Source organism: Cornus florida, unplaced genomic scaffold (genome assembly GCF_030987335.1).
Source record: "Cornus florida cultivar Cherokee Brave unplaced genomic scaffold, ASM3098733v1 CherokeeBrave_3.0.0_Hap2_Chr05, whole genome shotgun sequence".
Taxonomy (NCBI): domain Eukaryota; kingdom Viridiplantae; phylum Streptophyta; class Magnoliopsida; order Cornales; family Cornaceae; genus Cornus; species Cornus florida.
In genome coordinates this window covers 116846555-116863977 of record NW_026775575.1, presented here as the reverse complement: position 1 = coordinate 116863977, position 17423 = coordinate 116846555, and the positions used below count along the sequence as shown (strand labels likewise).

General features: G+C 35.7%; 1 protein-coding gene across 3 annotated transcripts; it reads right to left on the bottom strand.

Moving 5' to 3' along the window:
* Nucleotides 1–5609: 5609 nt before the first annotated feature.
* LOC132308910 (putative E3 ubiquitin-protein ligase RING1a) lies at nt 5610–16383 on the bottom strand. 3 transcript variants are annotated; one of them, XM_059807202.1, is made up of 11 exons: nt 15978–16382; nt 15828–15873; nt 12214–12272; nt 8703–8768; nt 8487–8568; nt 8251–8371; nt 8105–8146; nt 7406–7936; nt 7124–7231; nt 6357–6587; nt 5610–6067 (listed from the first exon to the last, which is right to left on the bottom strand). In XM_059807202.1, exons 1-11 carry the CDS (start codon nt 16120–16122, stop codon nt 6035–6037), a joined length of 1464 nt encoding a protein of 487 aa, XP_059663185.1. In that variant the 5' UTR covers nt 16123–16382; the 3' UTR covers nt 5610–6034. The 3 variants fall into 3 exon arrangements, with proteins under 3 accessions (XP_059663185.1, XP_059663187.1, XP_059663186.1); XM_059807204.1 differs by lacking the exon at nt 7124–7231 and having other exon boundaries at nt 15978–16383; XM_059807203.1 differs by lacking the exon at nt 8703–8768 and having other exon boundaries at nt 15978–16380.
* Between the last annotated feature and the right edge of the window lie 1040 nt (nt 16384–17423).

Sequence of the window (17423 nt, the reverse complement as noted above, 5' to 3'; positions counted from 1 at the left end):
TCATTGCATAATTCTGTTGTGTGTAGGATGTTGCTCTGTTTAAAAATAAACTGTTTGCGAGAGTTTTAATTTTGCTTAACCTTATGTATTTGGGATTGAATGCATGATTTTAATGGATTCTAGGACTGCAATTGAACTCCTAAATAGGCTATAAAAACTGTACAGAGTTTCTGCACTTCATCGGAGGCGAAGAAGATGCACAGAATAAGGGATACGGCTCTCAACGGAGGAGAGGCGGCTCCACAAAGGGGTGGAGCCGGCTCCACAAGGGTAGAGCCGGCTCTAATAAAGGGTGGAGCCGGCTCCACCAAGGGGAGAGGCTGCTCCACTTTTGGTGGAGACGGCTCCTCTTTTATTTTTTTTGATTTTTTCATGTTTCTGACTTCCGGATGGCTTGTAGGAGCGTTTCTGAGTTGTTCTAAGGGCTGTGGATGGTTTATAAAACTGTTCCAGATATATTCAAAGAATTGGGAAGTGTGTAAGTATTAATATTGAAGCATGGGATAACCTATAAAAATACACTGCATGTGGGAGGTTGAATTATACCTTGACATTGCTTACTGTTCTATAAGCACTTTGGTTTCTAGCATAATTCTAAACTGTATTCATGTTTCAACTATTGTATAAGCATATATTATATGTTCTGAAAAAAAAAAAAATAGGTATGCTTAAATGAAAATTAATTGATGTTTAACTATACTATTTATTGCATCAAGTTATGGTACTGTTTTAGATGAGTTAGATGTTGTATTTTACTCTAACATTTTAAAGGACTAGAATATGACTTCTAGATCATATACTGGATATATAATTTGATCATACACTTATTAGATTTGTATGTGTGCTTATTCTGGAGTATAGTTGATTTGCAATTATCACTATTTGGTCAACTGTGTAAACTGGAGGATTGTATGTACCGGTATGGGACGGTGACATACTAGGTATGGACTGGATCAAACCCTAAGTCCTACTTAATTTGGATTAAGGTACGGATTAACCATATAGGTTAAGTCCATTACCTACTTCTGTCAGGTTAACAAATAATTGATTGACTTAAAATGGGTTCAGGACGGATGATTATACCTATACCAGACCACTACACAGATGGATGGTATTTCGTATTAGAAGAAGTACGGACTTTATATATTTACTATATGGTACCATGATATGAGCTTGAGTCTCAGGACCATGGTTAGGGCGCGTATATCGCCTAGGATGGATAATTGGACATAAGTGTTGTTCCCTGGTAGGTCTAGGTACACATGACCATATTATGTGCGATTTGCATGGTATCTCTACTCAGGCTGAGACAGACCTACTGAACTAGCGAGCGTCCTATAATGTGTACTATATATATACATATGGACTACTCTAGATATTGTTGAGTCTTCCTAGGATGTATCTGCGTATCGGATTACTGTTTGGATCGTAATAGAATAGGACTTGCATGTGGGCCTGACCTACTCTCTTATTTTTCAGGTGTTCGTCAGTTCCAGGGTTAGAGCTTGGACGTGCAGAGCAGATACAGATATTCATTCCTCCGACTACGTAGGAATCTTTGCTATGTTTACCTTTAGCTTTTATTTCAGATGTTTCAGTTTCTTTTGGGATTTTAATAAGGGGTCCACTAAATGGATTCCCGAGTTGTAACTTATGGAGTTTTGGAGTTTGGATTTAACAGATTTCAATAATTATATTTTAAGGATTTTCAATTAGCAATCTTTCAGCTTATTGTTTTTATTTCTTATTTCGTCTTGTATTCTGTGTTCAGTTACATATTAATTGTTTGATATTTCCCTCGGGTTTGGGCCTGGGCCTGATCAACCCGTGTCTCAGATCCGAGGGGTATCACAGTATGGTATTGTTTTGACTGCATGTTGAAATAATTCCTTTCTGGGCAATATGAACTGTTGGAGCCTGCAAAGTAGTGTTGACCGGATTTGTGGAATTGAAATTCAAATTTGAATTCAAACCTGGTGCCTACAATGGAGGGAGATCATCCGCCGGTGTTGAAGTGGTGGTTGTGGAAGTTTGCAGTGGTGGATGAGGTTGAGTTGCGGCTGTGACAATTACCTCTGCATCTGGGGGAGCTATGATGGTAGTGTCTGTTGTAACTGGTTGAACCATTTGTGCAGTGGTACTTTCAGTGTTGGAGTTGATCATTGTCTTAAGCTTTAAAACTTCTTCTCTTAGTTTAGAAATAGTCTTGTTCTCTCATAGTGCATATCCATTGATTTGCCCAAGTTCTCTTCAGACCATTGGAGTTGTTCTTGGAGCCTTACAATTTGATGGCCAGGAGAATTATACAGTAAGGGATTGAAATTTCTTGGAGGGTAAGTATATTTTGGGGAATGGTCATGCTTAGTGGACTTAGAGTTGTGAAGTGGAGGCTTGGATGACCTTGGGATAATGGACTTATTCCTCTCAAGATAATTATGTTGTAGCTATATGGAGTTTGGGAATGTGGCAGGGTGTGAGGAAAGGGGCTTTGAGTGTTTTGGTTTGTAGTAAGTTGGTTGTTTAGAGGTAGATGCATTATTGTAGGGGCTATTCAGTGTTGGCCTAAGGGGTTTGGTTGATGGTGGGGGATATTGATCTGTATGCTGGCCATGATACGAGGGTGGTAGTGGAGGGTCATATACTTCAATCTGCAATGGATTACTGGAAGGTGAGAAAGGTGGTTTGAGGTGGTTTAGAGCTGGATTATTCCGAGAGGGTCTTAGAAGAGGCTTCATGGCTTTTTTTGAGCTTTTGATACTTAATAGAGATTGATACTTGATAGAGAGAGAGCCCTAGAGAAAAAGGGTAAAAAAAGAGATGATTATATGATCATCATTGTAATCGAAAGTTGAATATTTGTGCATCATATTGTAATTTTTTCCTCTCTTGTAATTTGAATTTGCATTTGAAGTGTTAAGTCTATGAATTCATTTTACAATTTGTGCATGTCACTTTTAAAGTCTAATTGTTTCTTGGTATTTTTTTTTTTTTTTTTTGTCAACTTTTTTAATGACCAAGACACTAAGGTGAAATTACGAATTGATCAAAATTTTAAAATAGTAGACAAATTTATAATAATATGGCTCCAACACTCAAACACAAATGTTGGGCTTGACTCAAAAGAAGTTGTCAACGCGGTACAAGGACAGTACTACTTGTGAATACATCTTATTTCAGCTGGGAGACTTGTATTTCTGTCTCTCCCTCCCCACCCTTCCTCAATATAGCAATAAATATTGGTGGTGTGTCTCCTATAATTATTTCTCCCTTCTCATAATAACAAATCATTCCTAATTTAAAGGTAAGATGCTGCTGCAAAGTTCAAATAAATATTGTTTGTGTTTTATCAAGTCTTCGAAATTGATAACATATTTAGCTCTAACCTCTAAGGAATAAGTCTCACACATTTTGGCCACGGGGTTGCAAAGGAAGTTACATTTTCTTTTGGGTAAAAATAAAAAATAAAAAAGGAAAGGAAGTTACTTACGTTAGTTGTATGATAATAGTAATTTTGGGCCTTTGAACTTGGTAAAATAGACAATACTGTGTTTCTTTCTTAGTGTTGATGTAGTCCATTACAAATGCACACATTATTTTTAATTATAAAATTAAGAAAGTAATAAATAAGAAAAACAAAAAGGTTGGGTGAATGTCACAATGTGATTTACAGTAAAGAATTTGGTTTTTTTAATTATTATTTTTATGATTTTGTAACTAAAGACGACATTACATTTATAATTAAGCAATAAGAAGGGAGCAACTGTTCATCAATGTGTAAGTCGCCCTTTCAAAATTTTGCTATTTGACCAATACCATTATCACACTTTTTGGAATTCAACAGTATACCTCATATGTCCGTTCACTCCAAAGTTTCATGTTGCCCCATCAAATCTATTTTTTATCTCATTTTATCTTTTAATTACTTCAAATTTCCATTTAATTATCTAATTTTTTCAAATATCCCCTTCCACCCATGGCACTTCGAAGATTTCCTATCAAAACCCCATAACTATGGAATCATTTGTATCCAGGAAGTAAAAAATGTTTGGAAAACACAACACACGTTACAAACAGAAGTTATTCAAATTAGCTACTTAAAAGAAGAGAGCTCTAAATATTAGTAGATCATTTTTCTAAGCTTAATTCAATTTAGGTTCTTCTTTTTATTTTTTATTTTAAAGAGAACGACCCTTTCAAATTATTAATTTAAAAAAAAAAAATCAATACCCTTTGGTTAAACAATTCAATAAATCCCAATTTTAATTCCATTCAAAGGCTTTGAACACTTCAAGGTACTATAATGATGTGAAAATGGCATGTTTAAACTTTAAACACATTTTTCTCGACATATTTCAGTAATTCATGGAATCATGCAGCACAATACTTGCATGACAGTGAAGCTGACTGTTCTCAATTAAAGAATGGCATCAACCGGCAGTTTCGCCGGTTAAGATGTAGCGATTGAATTCCTCTATTTATGTATACATATAATTGTATAGATTATACAGACCTTTGCTTCATGCATCAAAACCACCGGCAATTTTAATTGTTCCATCATATGTAGCAGCATTAACGGCTGACCAATATCATGTTAGTGTTTCTCATAATGTTCCTTCTATAGTTTTATTATCTGGATCAGTACGTCATGGCTCGACCCCAATTGTGCAGATATTGTATGGGACTTCCTTCCATGCATTTACTTCCTACAGGGACTCGAACCAAGCTTGTCAATGGGTTGGTTGTGATCAGCTCAAAGACCTCAATGAAATAGCCAAACAGAATAAGGGTGGAGGAGAATCTGCCAATGTGTCGCCGTGTTGAAGCTATTTCAGACAAGCGTCCGCCATTGACATGCCAATAAGATAATTTCGTAAAACAAAAAAAGATGCTAGGTGACTGAAGATAATTTTTTATGAAGAAAATTATGATCATAGGCAAGGAGCTGCTGGATACTCGGCTCTTTCCACCGCCATTATAAACCGTGTTTGGAAATTGAAAGACATGTCAATACCATGATGCCACTTGATCAAATGACACTACTTCTACAATTGCATTAACACTCTTCATGGTGTTTTAATGTCTATAGCACGGTTGTAATCACCATCACAATCTACAGCTAGAGAATCCTACTGCTATGTTAATGCTAATGGCTACATAATGTACATCAAGCTCTGTTCACGTGCCAAGCTGCAAAAAGATAATCTCTCTCTGCTTCCATGGCTACAGTATTCTTGTAATTCTTCAATCTAATGATGCGTGTATGTGTGTGTGTGTGTGAGAGAGAGAGAGAGAGAGAGGGGAAGGGAGGGGAGGGGAGAGAATCTTAACCCTCTTTAGAGGGTAACTTTCTCACACATCCACTATTAATCCTTTGGGAAACTCCCATATGAGGGAGGGCTCCCTCTTTCCCTCCCTCCCTCCCTCTTTTGATGACAAACACTGAAAGACTTGACTTTGCATACAAGAGACTCCCTCACTCCATGGCATGTACTACATATACGTGCAAACAAATTAAATTTTCTTTCCTCACCCAGTAGTGACTTGGGTGTATTCAAGTAGTTACTACAAGACACAAGCAACAACTGTTCTTGCCCAGGGTCAATCACACATGACAAAACTAATACTTCATGATTTTTCAGATTCACAAGCTGTTAGAAAGAAATTGTGTATATCAAGCCAAGCATAATTTAATGCAATACCTGTCATACAATTTGATTCATCATAATATAATTGTTGACTGTTGACATCAAGTACTAGCGGCTCTTCCAAAGTAAAAGGACCCAAACTATTAACTGTAGAGAATACACATATGCAGCTAAGTATATTGCTGGTCGGAGTAAATACCCCCAGCAATTTATATTCTTAATGGGCATGATCTAAATACAGGAGCACTATTCTTCACCTGGGGCTGAAGCAGCCTTAGATCTTGCCTTCCGCATCTTGTTTGATACACTGATGCACCTTCCTTTACAAACAGAGGGGCTGGCATTTAATAACAACTGAAAAGCACACGGTAGGCTCATTGAAAAATTTGCTAGTTAGTCTCCTTCTGCCGATATGCTAGAATCTGAAAAGGCACAGGAAAAGAGAGAGATTATTATTGTACCATTTGAAACAGTCAAATGAGAGTTGTCCAAACTTAATAAATGTTTTTTTTTTTTTTTTTTTTGGCAACAGCATTTGAACACAATAAAGAGCAAAAATATCCTTTATCTGAGATAGACCTACTCCAATGAGTCCAACCCAACATCACCCCACCCTTCTCATTATCTGAGCAAGGTCTGGGGGCATACGGACGTCCGATTAATAAAAACGATATACGCAGCACACACCCATCAATATAAAAGAGTACATACCAAATGGCCCTGACTCGAACTGGAATTGGCTCTAACTGCTGCTAGAGTTTCTGGTTCTTCCAAAATTTGTAGCCCAACTTTGCATGGATCATTCATTTGGGAGAAGGAATTCATATTATCAGTTAAGGTTGGAGGGCTGAGAGTGGACTGCTCAACATTAGATTTTGGAGTCTCCTTCACAACTAGCAATTCAACATCATCGGCTTGCAATGGTGTCTCATGAGCAATGTACTGCACAAAGTGAAGATATTACATGTGCAATCTTAAGACAAGCACTCCAAAAATGGGGAAAATAGAAAAATAAAGATGATGGTACAGTGAAAAATGCTGTTTGTTCTGACAGAAAATAGAGTAACACTACAGAGGGCAGTTATCTAAAGCTGGCAATATCAGCATATGATTTTTAAGATATAATACGTCTAATAATTAGGTAGATTCAACCCTTTAAAAAACAATATAAAAGTGCACGTTAATAATACTACAAGTTTAGAAATACTTTTAGAAACAATTAGACAATCACAGATAAAGTTTTTGTGTGAGTTTGTTAAGGCCAGCACTATGTGATCATTATTTCGCTCATGATGACACGCCCTAACCATTGCAGTAAAGCATAGCATGAATTAAATGTGGCATTTCTACCAACTTTGGAAAAACTTCTTAACAAAATAAAAGAAGCGACTGTACTTTAATTATTTGCATTCTCCTAGTTGTACAAGAGCTTCCTCAAACTACAATCATGGAGAAAGATGGTGGGAGAGTATTCTCACTTCACAAAGGTGTTTAATTGACAAACTCGGCCGGCAGCATAGGTAGGGCTGCTGCAAACTTGGTGTTCTTTGTTTGTCCAAAGAAATAAGCATGAGTTGGACATCTAACTGCAAACAAGAAAAGGCTTAAACCACAGAGATGTGACACAAGAACTAAATAAAAATATTATGACATCACCTACTGAAATCAGGTTTTCAAGAAAAATTTCTGGGTGATACATTGTTCACCTGTGATGACCTAATCATGATTCATCAAATGATCCAGCATTATCTCTTTTTTACCTCATTGTCATTTTCCTCTAAGCTTCGGAGATACTCAACTAGCTTGGACAAGCGGGTACTGCGAACACACTTGCTACTGTTGGCACTGCCATGTCGAGCATGACTCCGAGTGCCACCTCTGCCCCAAGCAAGCATTTCCGGGTTCCAAATAATCCCAGGAGAAATACCCGTACTTTCTCTGCCTGTTTCTAAATCATTTTCAATGCATTTACCATCAGAATTGGCCACTGATGGAGAAGGCTGGGACAGACGAGCTCCTGTGCGTCTCCTGCCCCTCCTCTGCTTTGTTTCTATTCCATGTTCTTCAGTTGAAGATGAATCTTTGTTCCCATCATGATCATTTTCCTCCTCATTGTCATCAGATCCCAGTAGTTCGGTGACCCGGCTGTTCCTTCTTCTTCTTGTATAAGCATTCCGATAATTGCGCCGTAATCTTGCCGTAGATGCAGCAGCTGTATCTTTACCAGTTGTTCGCCTCTTAACCAGTGCTTCTGATTGTCGTTGAAATATTTGAGCAATTGATGCTTGAATCTGTCCAAAAAGTGTGATGTAAAACGAACAAGAAGAAATATATACATGGTGTGTGTGTTCAACCCATTTAAATGCCAAAACCCAAACTATACTCTAAAATGGACTCAATACAAAATAAATGGACACGCATCTAAAAGCATGAAAGAATTTATGCTCCTTTCAACTGACCTGCTTATTACGAGCTCTCTCCTCATCATGAAAAGCCAGTTCCTGCAACCAGATATTTAGCACAACAGTGATTGTTTGCAGTCAGAAACACACAGGATTACATTCAAATAAGAAAGCAGTCGCGTCAATCATGCATATAATTGTACCTCTTCCTCATACTTATCAATATCAGGATATATAGACTCAATTATGGTATCATATCTTGGATCATCTCTCAAAGATCGTCGACTGGCACAATGTGTTCGGCAGGCAGGACACTCATTGTTCCTACAGTAAAAATTCAATTTCAATCTAAGCAATTAAATCTAGTTGTCATACAATCTACAATAAATTATTCATCATTCAACTTTCTGCTGAATCAAATAATGCAAGAATTACATACCCAAGTCTCATTGATTTGTCAATGCATTCCCTGCAGAAGCGGTGCATGCATTCCATAACCGTTCGAGTTTTCTTAATAATGCCTGTCCATTTTGAAGAGAGGATTGATATTATCATTGAGCCAGAAATAAGTAGTCATACAATTCAAAAAGAAATTAGGTACGAGCTCCAATATCTTAAACTGAACTCTACACCAAATTACCAACTACTGAATCACCTTGTAGCCTGTAAACCAGACAAACGCTCGAATACTGGTGTTGCTGCTTTCTTATACTCTTTACAACTTCAGCAAATATATTTTCATAATGTCACAAAAACAGGGGAGCGTTGTTCATTATATATGTACTCAAATTACAATTGCATGTTTCTATTAAATGTAAAAAAGTACACTAGATAGGAGGCCCCTGTAACAGAAACAATCTAAACCCAACATCATCATCACAAGTTCATCAAAATCGCCAAAACAAAAGTTCGAAGAGGCAGAGATTACCATAAAAGGAGCCAATACAAGTATCCACATAAAGTCGAACCATCCATATCAGGAAAAGTTCTGTTTAAGTCCCAACCTCCCAAGGCTCTCCACAAAAGTTAATGCATGACTTAGAACGTTTTTTTTTTTCTTTCATATTTTACATATACACACGCATGAATACATATGTATACATATTGTAGAGGATTCTTGGGCTGCGTTCCCATTTGAATGCTTTCTATGTCATCCATTACTTAGCAAAAAATATACATATACTATGGATAAATACTGTAGAGAGATAGGGAGAAAGAGAAGGGGTTATCGAAGATAATTATAAAACTAGAATCTGTATATGTAGTTTTTAGAAGAGTTTGGACGATTTGAGCAACTTTAATTTAAATTTGACAATCTGTGTTTTTCCATAAACTCGGCAATTGCACATCTGTATATACAATTTTCTAATCTGCAAAGACAGTTGAGCCTTATAGAAATAGGCCGCGGTCGCACCAAGTCGGCCTTTGCCTGCTAGACTCTCACATATCTTTGCATCAAACATGCAACTCTTGATCTTACACCAGTTTTTGTCATTCACCACATGCTTTTGCAACCAATTCGAGTCAGTTTTTAATACATAAACGGCCATGTGACCTTATCATATGATGGATCAAATTAAGGTTCAGATTCTATATTAATTTTCTGTATATGATAGGAATGCCTCTCTAATAGAGAGGCTTGTATGTTGGTTGTATGTACACACATACATGCCATATATAGGTAAAAATTCAATGGAGTTGCTATATATCGGGTATAAGAAACCGTGTGTGTACACAGGTCGCGGAACATTTACATTCCAATATTTACATTCCTTAATACATATTTGATCTCCAAATTTGTCTAACATCAACTTAAGTCATATTAAGTGCCCATGCTCGGCTAGGTTCAGGATAGTCCAATAATCTATTTGTTTATCCAACCTAAACCCGAAGTTCACAAATCCTCTTTACCTTTCCCTTTTGATCAAGAAGCCATGCTAATCTTCAATTCAATCCAACTTCATTTTCTAATCTTCAATTGAACATGTTGAATCCTTGGCAAGCTGACTCAAACATAGGACTCATGATATAATTTGTTCATGTTACAAACAGTTCCATTGCAAAATTCAGTAACATAATGACACAAGTTCCAAACAACTGGTAAAAATCAGCCAGTACTAGCAAGACAAGAAATCACTACAAAAAACATAAGAAACCATCTAAACTGACGAAAATCACTTCAGTCAAAGGGCAATGGTAATCAGATTGTCCAAACAGTATCCATCACCCATATTGCAAGAAACATGCTATATTTCTACTGTGATTCTTTCTCTCGTCGAAAACATGGGTTTCTGATATTTGATCCAGTCTCAAGCTCTAGGAGTTGTCACTGACCTAGGAGTTTTGCTATCGTGGGACTTGATCTTCAAGGCATTATTTCCATACTTCTGTACAAAAAAGAATTTTTATTTTTTAACACCTTCAGCAATTTATTCTATTAGGTAGCAGAATCTATAAAAATATCGCTAATGGTATCTCTTACTTCTTTTCTTCTTCTTTTTTTCTATTCTTTTTGTTACAAAATTCAGGCTTTGTAAAAACATCTCTTTTAGTTTAACAAGTTCCCTCCAGCCTACCTGTGTCTTTACATGTATAATGTGCACTACTCAAGGCCTTTTAAATTCCAAATTTCTCAAAAATAGCATTGAACCTGAAAGTCTAATGAGGTAACTGAATCAAAGAACAGTGGTTGACTTTTGGACTCAATCAGTTCCCTCAGCAGCTGGCCCTACACCTGGTTTTTAAGCTGCACCCCATCACCAGGGTATAACACCACTACAGGCAAGGGCTGCAAAAAGGTAAAATAATTTTCTGATCCTTTTTTCTGTTCTTTTATATGCAGCAAGCAAAAGCAATGAGAATGACCAACCAAGTAATTTTGGTAAGGTAAAAAGAATTTTTCGTACAAATTTCATTCATTACTTTTGGTAATTACAATCTTAGATTTATGTTGCAGCACTTGTGGTCGGTGGTCCAGAAAGAATTTTCAACTAAATTAACTCTAAAGTTCCTTAGAACATGACATAAGAACCCATAATCAAAGATAATTTCTTCCAATTTATTCTGCCTTTTTTTTTCTTTTTTTTTTGGTTGGGATTGGTTACTAGCTGCCCACAAAACGAATGGAAAAAAAAAAAAATACAACCCACAAAGTTGCAGGAGATGTAAAAACCATAAATAGCCCGGAGCTTAAACAGAGTCCCTGGTTATGACATATGAGTTGGCCTTCTATATAAGTTTATAAACAATTCCAGCTGCATAAAACCGTAGAAGAATTCATTGCAAACAGGGAGTTATCATCTTATTCAAATGCAGGGTCTTATCTTGAAGGCTATTGCAACGCCAATTGTAAAAACTTAGATAAGTGCAAATGAACTTCCCATTATAAAGAAGAAAAAATAAATTTATTTTACATTCTGGTGACTGCAACTCAACAATAATAGGGGACGGGTGGGGAGGACAAGATGAGTCGGTATAGCTGTCTATGTGCGTGTTCAGTTTATTTCAACTTGTATGCATCCTATTTTTAATTATATATGGCATTTGCAGAATTGCAGATGTGCCAGAATTTGTGCCTACCGCCCACGGCCATATGGTAAGGCAATTTGACTTCATATGTGAATTCTATTGTCTACTTTATAGATTCCCCAAGGATACGCACGCATTCTTCCATGGAATTTTCTGCCTCAAAAGAAACATATCGCATTTCTCACATTGCTAACAAATATACAGGTGCAACACATTGCCATTACAACTTATGACCTTGAGGACTACAAAGACATAAAAAGGTTGTATAATCTAATGTTCTGATGTTGAATGACTATATGAACTACCACATATAATAAGGTTGTAAAATCTACCTTAAGGGGGGAAAGAGCGAGAGAGAGAGAGAGAGAACCTGTTTAAAAAAATAAAAATAAAAAAGAGCACAATTCTACTCCAGTATCACTTGATAGCAAGCTTTTGCTATCGTGATCTTTGCCATTTGGTAAGTTATTATATACATGTCACTAAGTTATAGGTTTTTCTTCCCAAATTTCGGTGGTTTCTAATTTTACAGATCGTTATTACCATACAAAATACACCAACCTCTATGCTAGAATGCAGAAAAGTTCATTTATCATATGAAACAAAAGGTTCAAAGAAGTAAAAAGAAAAAGATTCACCTAGACATATTGGACATTGTACATCTCTACGAACATCTGGCAGCACCACAGAGATGATTCTGCATAAGATATAGAGGGCAATGTTAATATGTCAGACTCAATCATCAACATAATTCACTTTGATCAATTGAGAGAAGCAAACAAAAACTCTTGGTAAAAGAAAAAAATTCATTCATCTGTCGTAATCACTAAATATGGAAGAAAATAAATTATTGTTTCAATGCACCCTGCTTCATGGGATGATTATATATGCAGTAAATGTAGATACCATTACAATAAAGACTAATTTACACAAACACAGATGGATAGCAAGGCTGAACATTTGTTTTTTAAAAGTGATACATATATTATATGGTCAAAACCTAAAAACGTAAGAGGTGTGAACACCTTTATGAACATGCCATGCCTGTGTTGGACACATGTCAGGCATCGACACTTCAAGGATACTCTTGACACGTCACTCCATGAACATGCCCATAATTTAGAGGTAAATTTCACGTTTAAGACACATAGCTGATATTATCTTGAACACTTGGCAAAGATGTCCCAGACACTCCCCAACTTAAGTATTATATAAGATAAATGCGTCACTTATCAAAAATATATATATATAAGATAAACACGTCTACCAGTAACCAAGTCCAATAATCTTGAAACAATGTTAACACACCTCGAAGTGTCCAATTTCTATTCTTTATGAAAGACGCTATTTATAGACATGCCATCACAAGGCAACCATGCAATGACATTTTTTCACTGAGGACAAATATATAATTGCAATGGCAAACTAGAGTAGTATATAATAATCTATGATATACGCATACTTTAATCTTCCACATTATATAACTCTTAGTATAAAAATTAAAAAATAATTAAGTTCTGTAATTGTCTTGCTACTGAGTATAAAAGTAAACTTTTATATTTATATATCATCTACCTAGGACTAGACGTGTCAGCATATCCATATCGTATCATGTTTGTGACCCGTGAATGTGTCTATGCAACTTAAGTCAAAACTATAACCCAACAACAAGAGAAGTGGTAAAAGATTACGCCAACAATACAACCATCACCACCAAGCCTTATCCCAATCACTTGGGGTCGGCTACATGAATCCCATATTTCCATTATGCACTATTTAAGGCCACACTCTCAGTCAATCCATTTGCTGTCATATCTTTCTTTACTAACTCTACCCACGTCAATTTTGGTCTTCCTCTTCCCCTAGTATTACCCTCAATGTGGACTATGTCACTTTTCATAACCAGCACACTAAGGTCTTGTTTGCACGTGTCCAAACTATCTTAACCGATTTTCTCTCATTTTAAGCCACACTCACTTTACACAAAGGCAAGTTCTATCGTACAACTATTAGACCAACCATTCTTTATGGTATTGAATGTTGGCAGCCAGTAAACAACCTTAAGGGGATCCGCCTATCATACAATATACTAGATGCACTCCTCCATTTAATCTTTCTACCTTGATTCTATGGTTGACATCATCTCTAATTAGTCCCCCATTATGAATAATTGAGCCTAAATAAAGAAAATGTTCACCTTTTTGTACCTCTTGCCTTTCTAGATTTACTAAAGTTACACTCCATATATTCAATTTTATTTCAGATTACGGCAACAATGAGAAAGATAAATATCTAAGCTAGATTTCATTTGATTGACCAGAAACCAGAACTAGCTGGAGAAGTACCAAATTCATTGTAACGACACCGCACCAAAACATGTTTGGACTTGCAAAGCCAAAAAAAGAATAAACTACTTATGCATTTCCCCTTCACAAAATTAAAATGAATTTTCAGGTCATTAAGAAATGTGATGACAAATGATATATAAAAACTTTTAGGAAAAATGCCTTGATAATATAAATGTTCACATAACCCATAGCCCCATTGAATTATTCCAGATGCCCAATACAATACAGGGCAGCATTTTAGACAAGAAAGTAACAGGCAAATAAGCATGTACATAATTGTTCAACCACAAACTTTCACAGTAGGCCAACCAAGATATATGGAGAGAACGAGCATAATCAACATATTCAGAAAAACAAGAAATAAATAAATAAATTTGGCATTATTGAGAAGCTAACAGGCACAATGCTAAGCTTAACTTAACAATGCTAGACTCAACATAGACCAATTCCACAAAGACTTGTCCCAACTATACAAAATTGGCTACATGAATCCAATTTCACTGTGAAGATAAATAGTTATGCTGTATGAATCAACAAGGCTCTGATTCCAACACTGGATAATCAATAAAAAACATTACATAGCCAAACGCAACAAGATCTGAGAGGACATTCACAAAGCAAAGAAAATTCACCCGAAGCAAGGAGGTTAAGGAACAATAATGCATAGACTTCAAACATAAGCACAATATCAAAAGAAAGGATGACACAAATATGCATACACATACATGAGCTTTGGCATGTGCTTGTCCACATACTCTATAAGATTAAATTCTTCAAAAGAGAGTAATTAAGAATTTATATCATCCAATCTAACATGTTTCTCACAAGCACCAAACTCTTCATTATAAGTGGACCATCACGTGCATCAATTATAATTATAAAGATGGTTGTGAGGTTAAAACCAAAAAAATATGGCATAATTAAGTATTTATATCATCTAATCTAGCATGTTTCTCATATGAGGCCAATCTCTTCATTACAAGTGGACCATTGCGTGTATCAATAATAAAGATGGTTGTAAGGTTCAAACACAAGAATATGGCATCTGCATGACATGCTTGAATATACAGTTTCTAGGACTTCTAATAATTAGGATAATATGGAATGTTTAGAATAGAGTATATTTTTTGTAGTTTAAGTGTATAGCTGTAGAATGCTCTAGACTATTATGGAGCTGTATGATATTCCAGAATTTTTCGTTAAGAAATGAAAATTTTATATAAAGAGGACTATCATTTGCTTCCACAAACTGCCCAGCTCTAAATTGCTTGTGTAAATTGGTGAGAACAAGTCTAACTGCTCTTAATTTAATTTAATTTAATTTAATTTAATTTGCATGCGTTGGTGAGAAACGAGGGAATACGAACATGTTATCCCGAGATGAAGTGAAAATCAACGTACACTTATTCGAATCAATTTTGGGTAAAGAATCAAATCCGCACACAAAATAGTAGATTATTCTGTCTCACTTCAAATAAATAAGATACAAATCTGTATAAAAATAAAGAATCACTCAAACAAATTCTAATTAAGTTATGAAAATTGTATAATTAGTTACGTGTTTACACGCTAAACACTGGATCGCGACATGCAACAATTACCTATTAAATCAGGCAAAATGAAAAGATGAACAAAGCCCAAAAATCAAACTACATAACTAAACCAATTTAGTAGCAATGATTATCAAAACACATTTACCAAGAGAAACCATCAATAACCAACCCAAACAACTGGGGCTACTCCAACTTCTCAAAATGATAGTATAAAACTTAATTTAACGTAACAAGTAACAAAAGCAAAGACTTTCTACTAAAGTAGAATTAAAAAAAAGGGACAGAGGGAAATCAAAGCAGAGCCATTTAAACCAAGAACAAATCAGTATATAGGAGAGGAAGAGAGTATACTCAGGTGTTTTTTCAGGGTCGTCGCACGAACGGCTTCCATCGGAATCTGAGAAATATCAAACACAAACAATCGATCATCAAGGAAGACCCAAAAACACTTACCCACATAACGATAAGAGTAAATTAACGAGCTAAAACAATATACGTAACCCTCTTCGCCTTCCTCATCGTCTTGCTCTTCTTCTTCTTCATCTTCATCTTCTCGTTCACGTCGCGATTGCTTGCGACGGAAGTGCTGTTGCAAAGACTCTTCATCGTGAAGATTCTCTGAGGATGAACGCTTCTGTGCAGGCATTGATGCTTCGACGGAACTGCTTTGTTTTCTGTGTTCTCTTTGTTCCTGTGGTTTATGTAAGAGATAGAGAGAGAAATTTATTGAGTGTTGGGTTTCTCTTTCCGTCTTCTGACGCCAAGAAGAATAGAGGGGAAGGGGATCGAAGAGGAAGAATAGATTGGAGATTTAGCTGGTTTCTTCTTTTATATACAGCATCTGTATATGTGTATATATATGAACACACATATAAAATATAAAAATAGTTTTGGATTTCTCAGAATCAGATGTTACGGCAGAAGGAAAGCACATGTTGGCTCGGTGGACGGCCTTCTGTCCCTTGAGGGTGTTTTCGTCATTTTCAAAAAATCTTCCATGCTTATTTTATTTTATTTTAATCAGAAATTTATCTTGCACACTGTTGGCATAAAGAAACCCAGTAAATTTGTTCAATTCTCTATTGACAGTTTTTTTTAATTTTAGGAAAAAACATTTCAGAAAAATCAACAAGTTAGCTTGTAATTTTTATTATGTTCATCTATTTTGTTTTGTTTTACTCCAAAGAAATGGATTGAAAAAATAATATATAAAAGAAAAAATGTATCAATCTAATAATTTTATTGTTTATTTATCCCTTTAAAAGAAATTATCACATACAATTAAACTGTGCACTGCTTACTTGCATGGTATGGTATCTATATAAGTAATCAGATTATCTAACGTGAAATTGGTTTGGCAAAAAATAGTGAGTATAATTTAAGGAAAGGCGCATACACCTATATTATTATTCCTTACGTATACATATTTTTGGAAAGCAATTCCTTGCATATTGGAAGGCTCAACATTTCTTTAAAGACGAGAGATTATATGATATACATTAATGTCCATAGCTCAAAATATTGTTACTTGTTAATAAGAAAATAAAATGTATATTTGCAAGTGTATAAATTAAGTCGCATAAAACAGGAGCGAGAGTGAATTTGAAAGTGAGAGCGTTAGAGCGATAAAATTATGTCACAAATAGTGAGAATTTAAGCTAGAGAGAGTGAGAGCTGGAACAAACTCGGAACGTAAGAGCAACACTTGTTAAGAAAAATTGTGTGACTTAGTGTATGAGTACTTTAAAAAGTTATATAATTTTGAGTATTTTAATGTTGTAGGTGTACGAGTATTTTAAAAGGCTGTCTGATTTTCCGTCTTCATTGGGTTGGGTCTCAACTCTAAAGAGTCTGTAACCAAACCACTCAAGATTGTGATTCAGTCAAGAGTTCACACTGTAAAATGGAATTTTATTCTGCCTTATGTTAAAAAAGCTATGTTACTAT

Excerpts from the sequence above, each read along its gene's own strand:
- LOC132308910 (XM_059807202.1), bottom strand. The coding sequence starts at position 16,122 with ATGCCTGCACAGAAGCGTTCATCCTCAGAGAATCTTCACGATGAAGAG. Across the intron at positions 8,569-8,702 it reads TCTGGTTTACAGGCTACAAG|GCATTATTAAGAAAACTCGA; the intron begins GTGATTCAGTAG and ends CAAAATGGACAG. Across the intron at positions 8,147-8,250 it reads TTGATAAGTATGAGGAAGAG|GAACTGGCTTTTCATGATGA; the intron begins GTACAATTATAT and ends ATCTGGTTGCAG.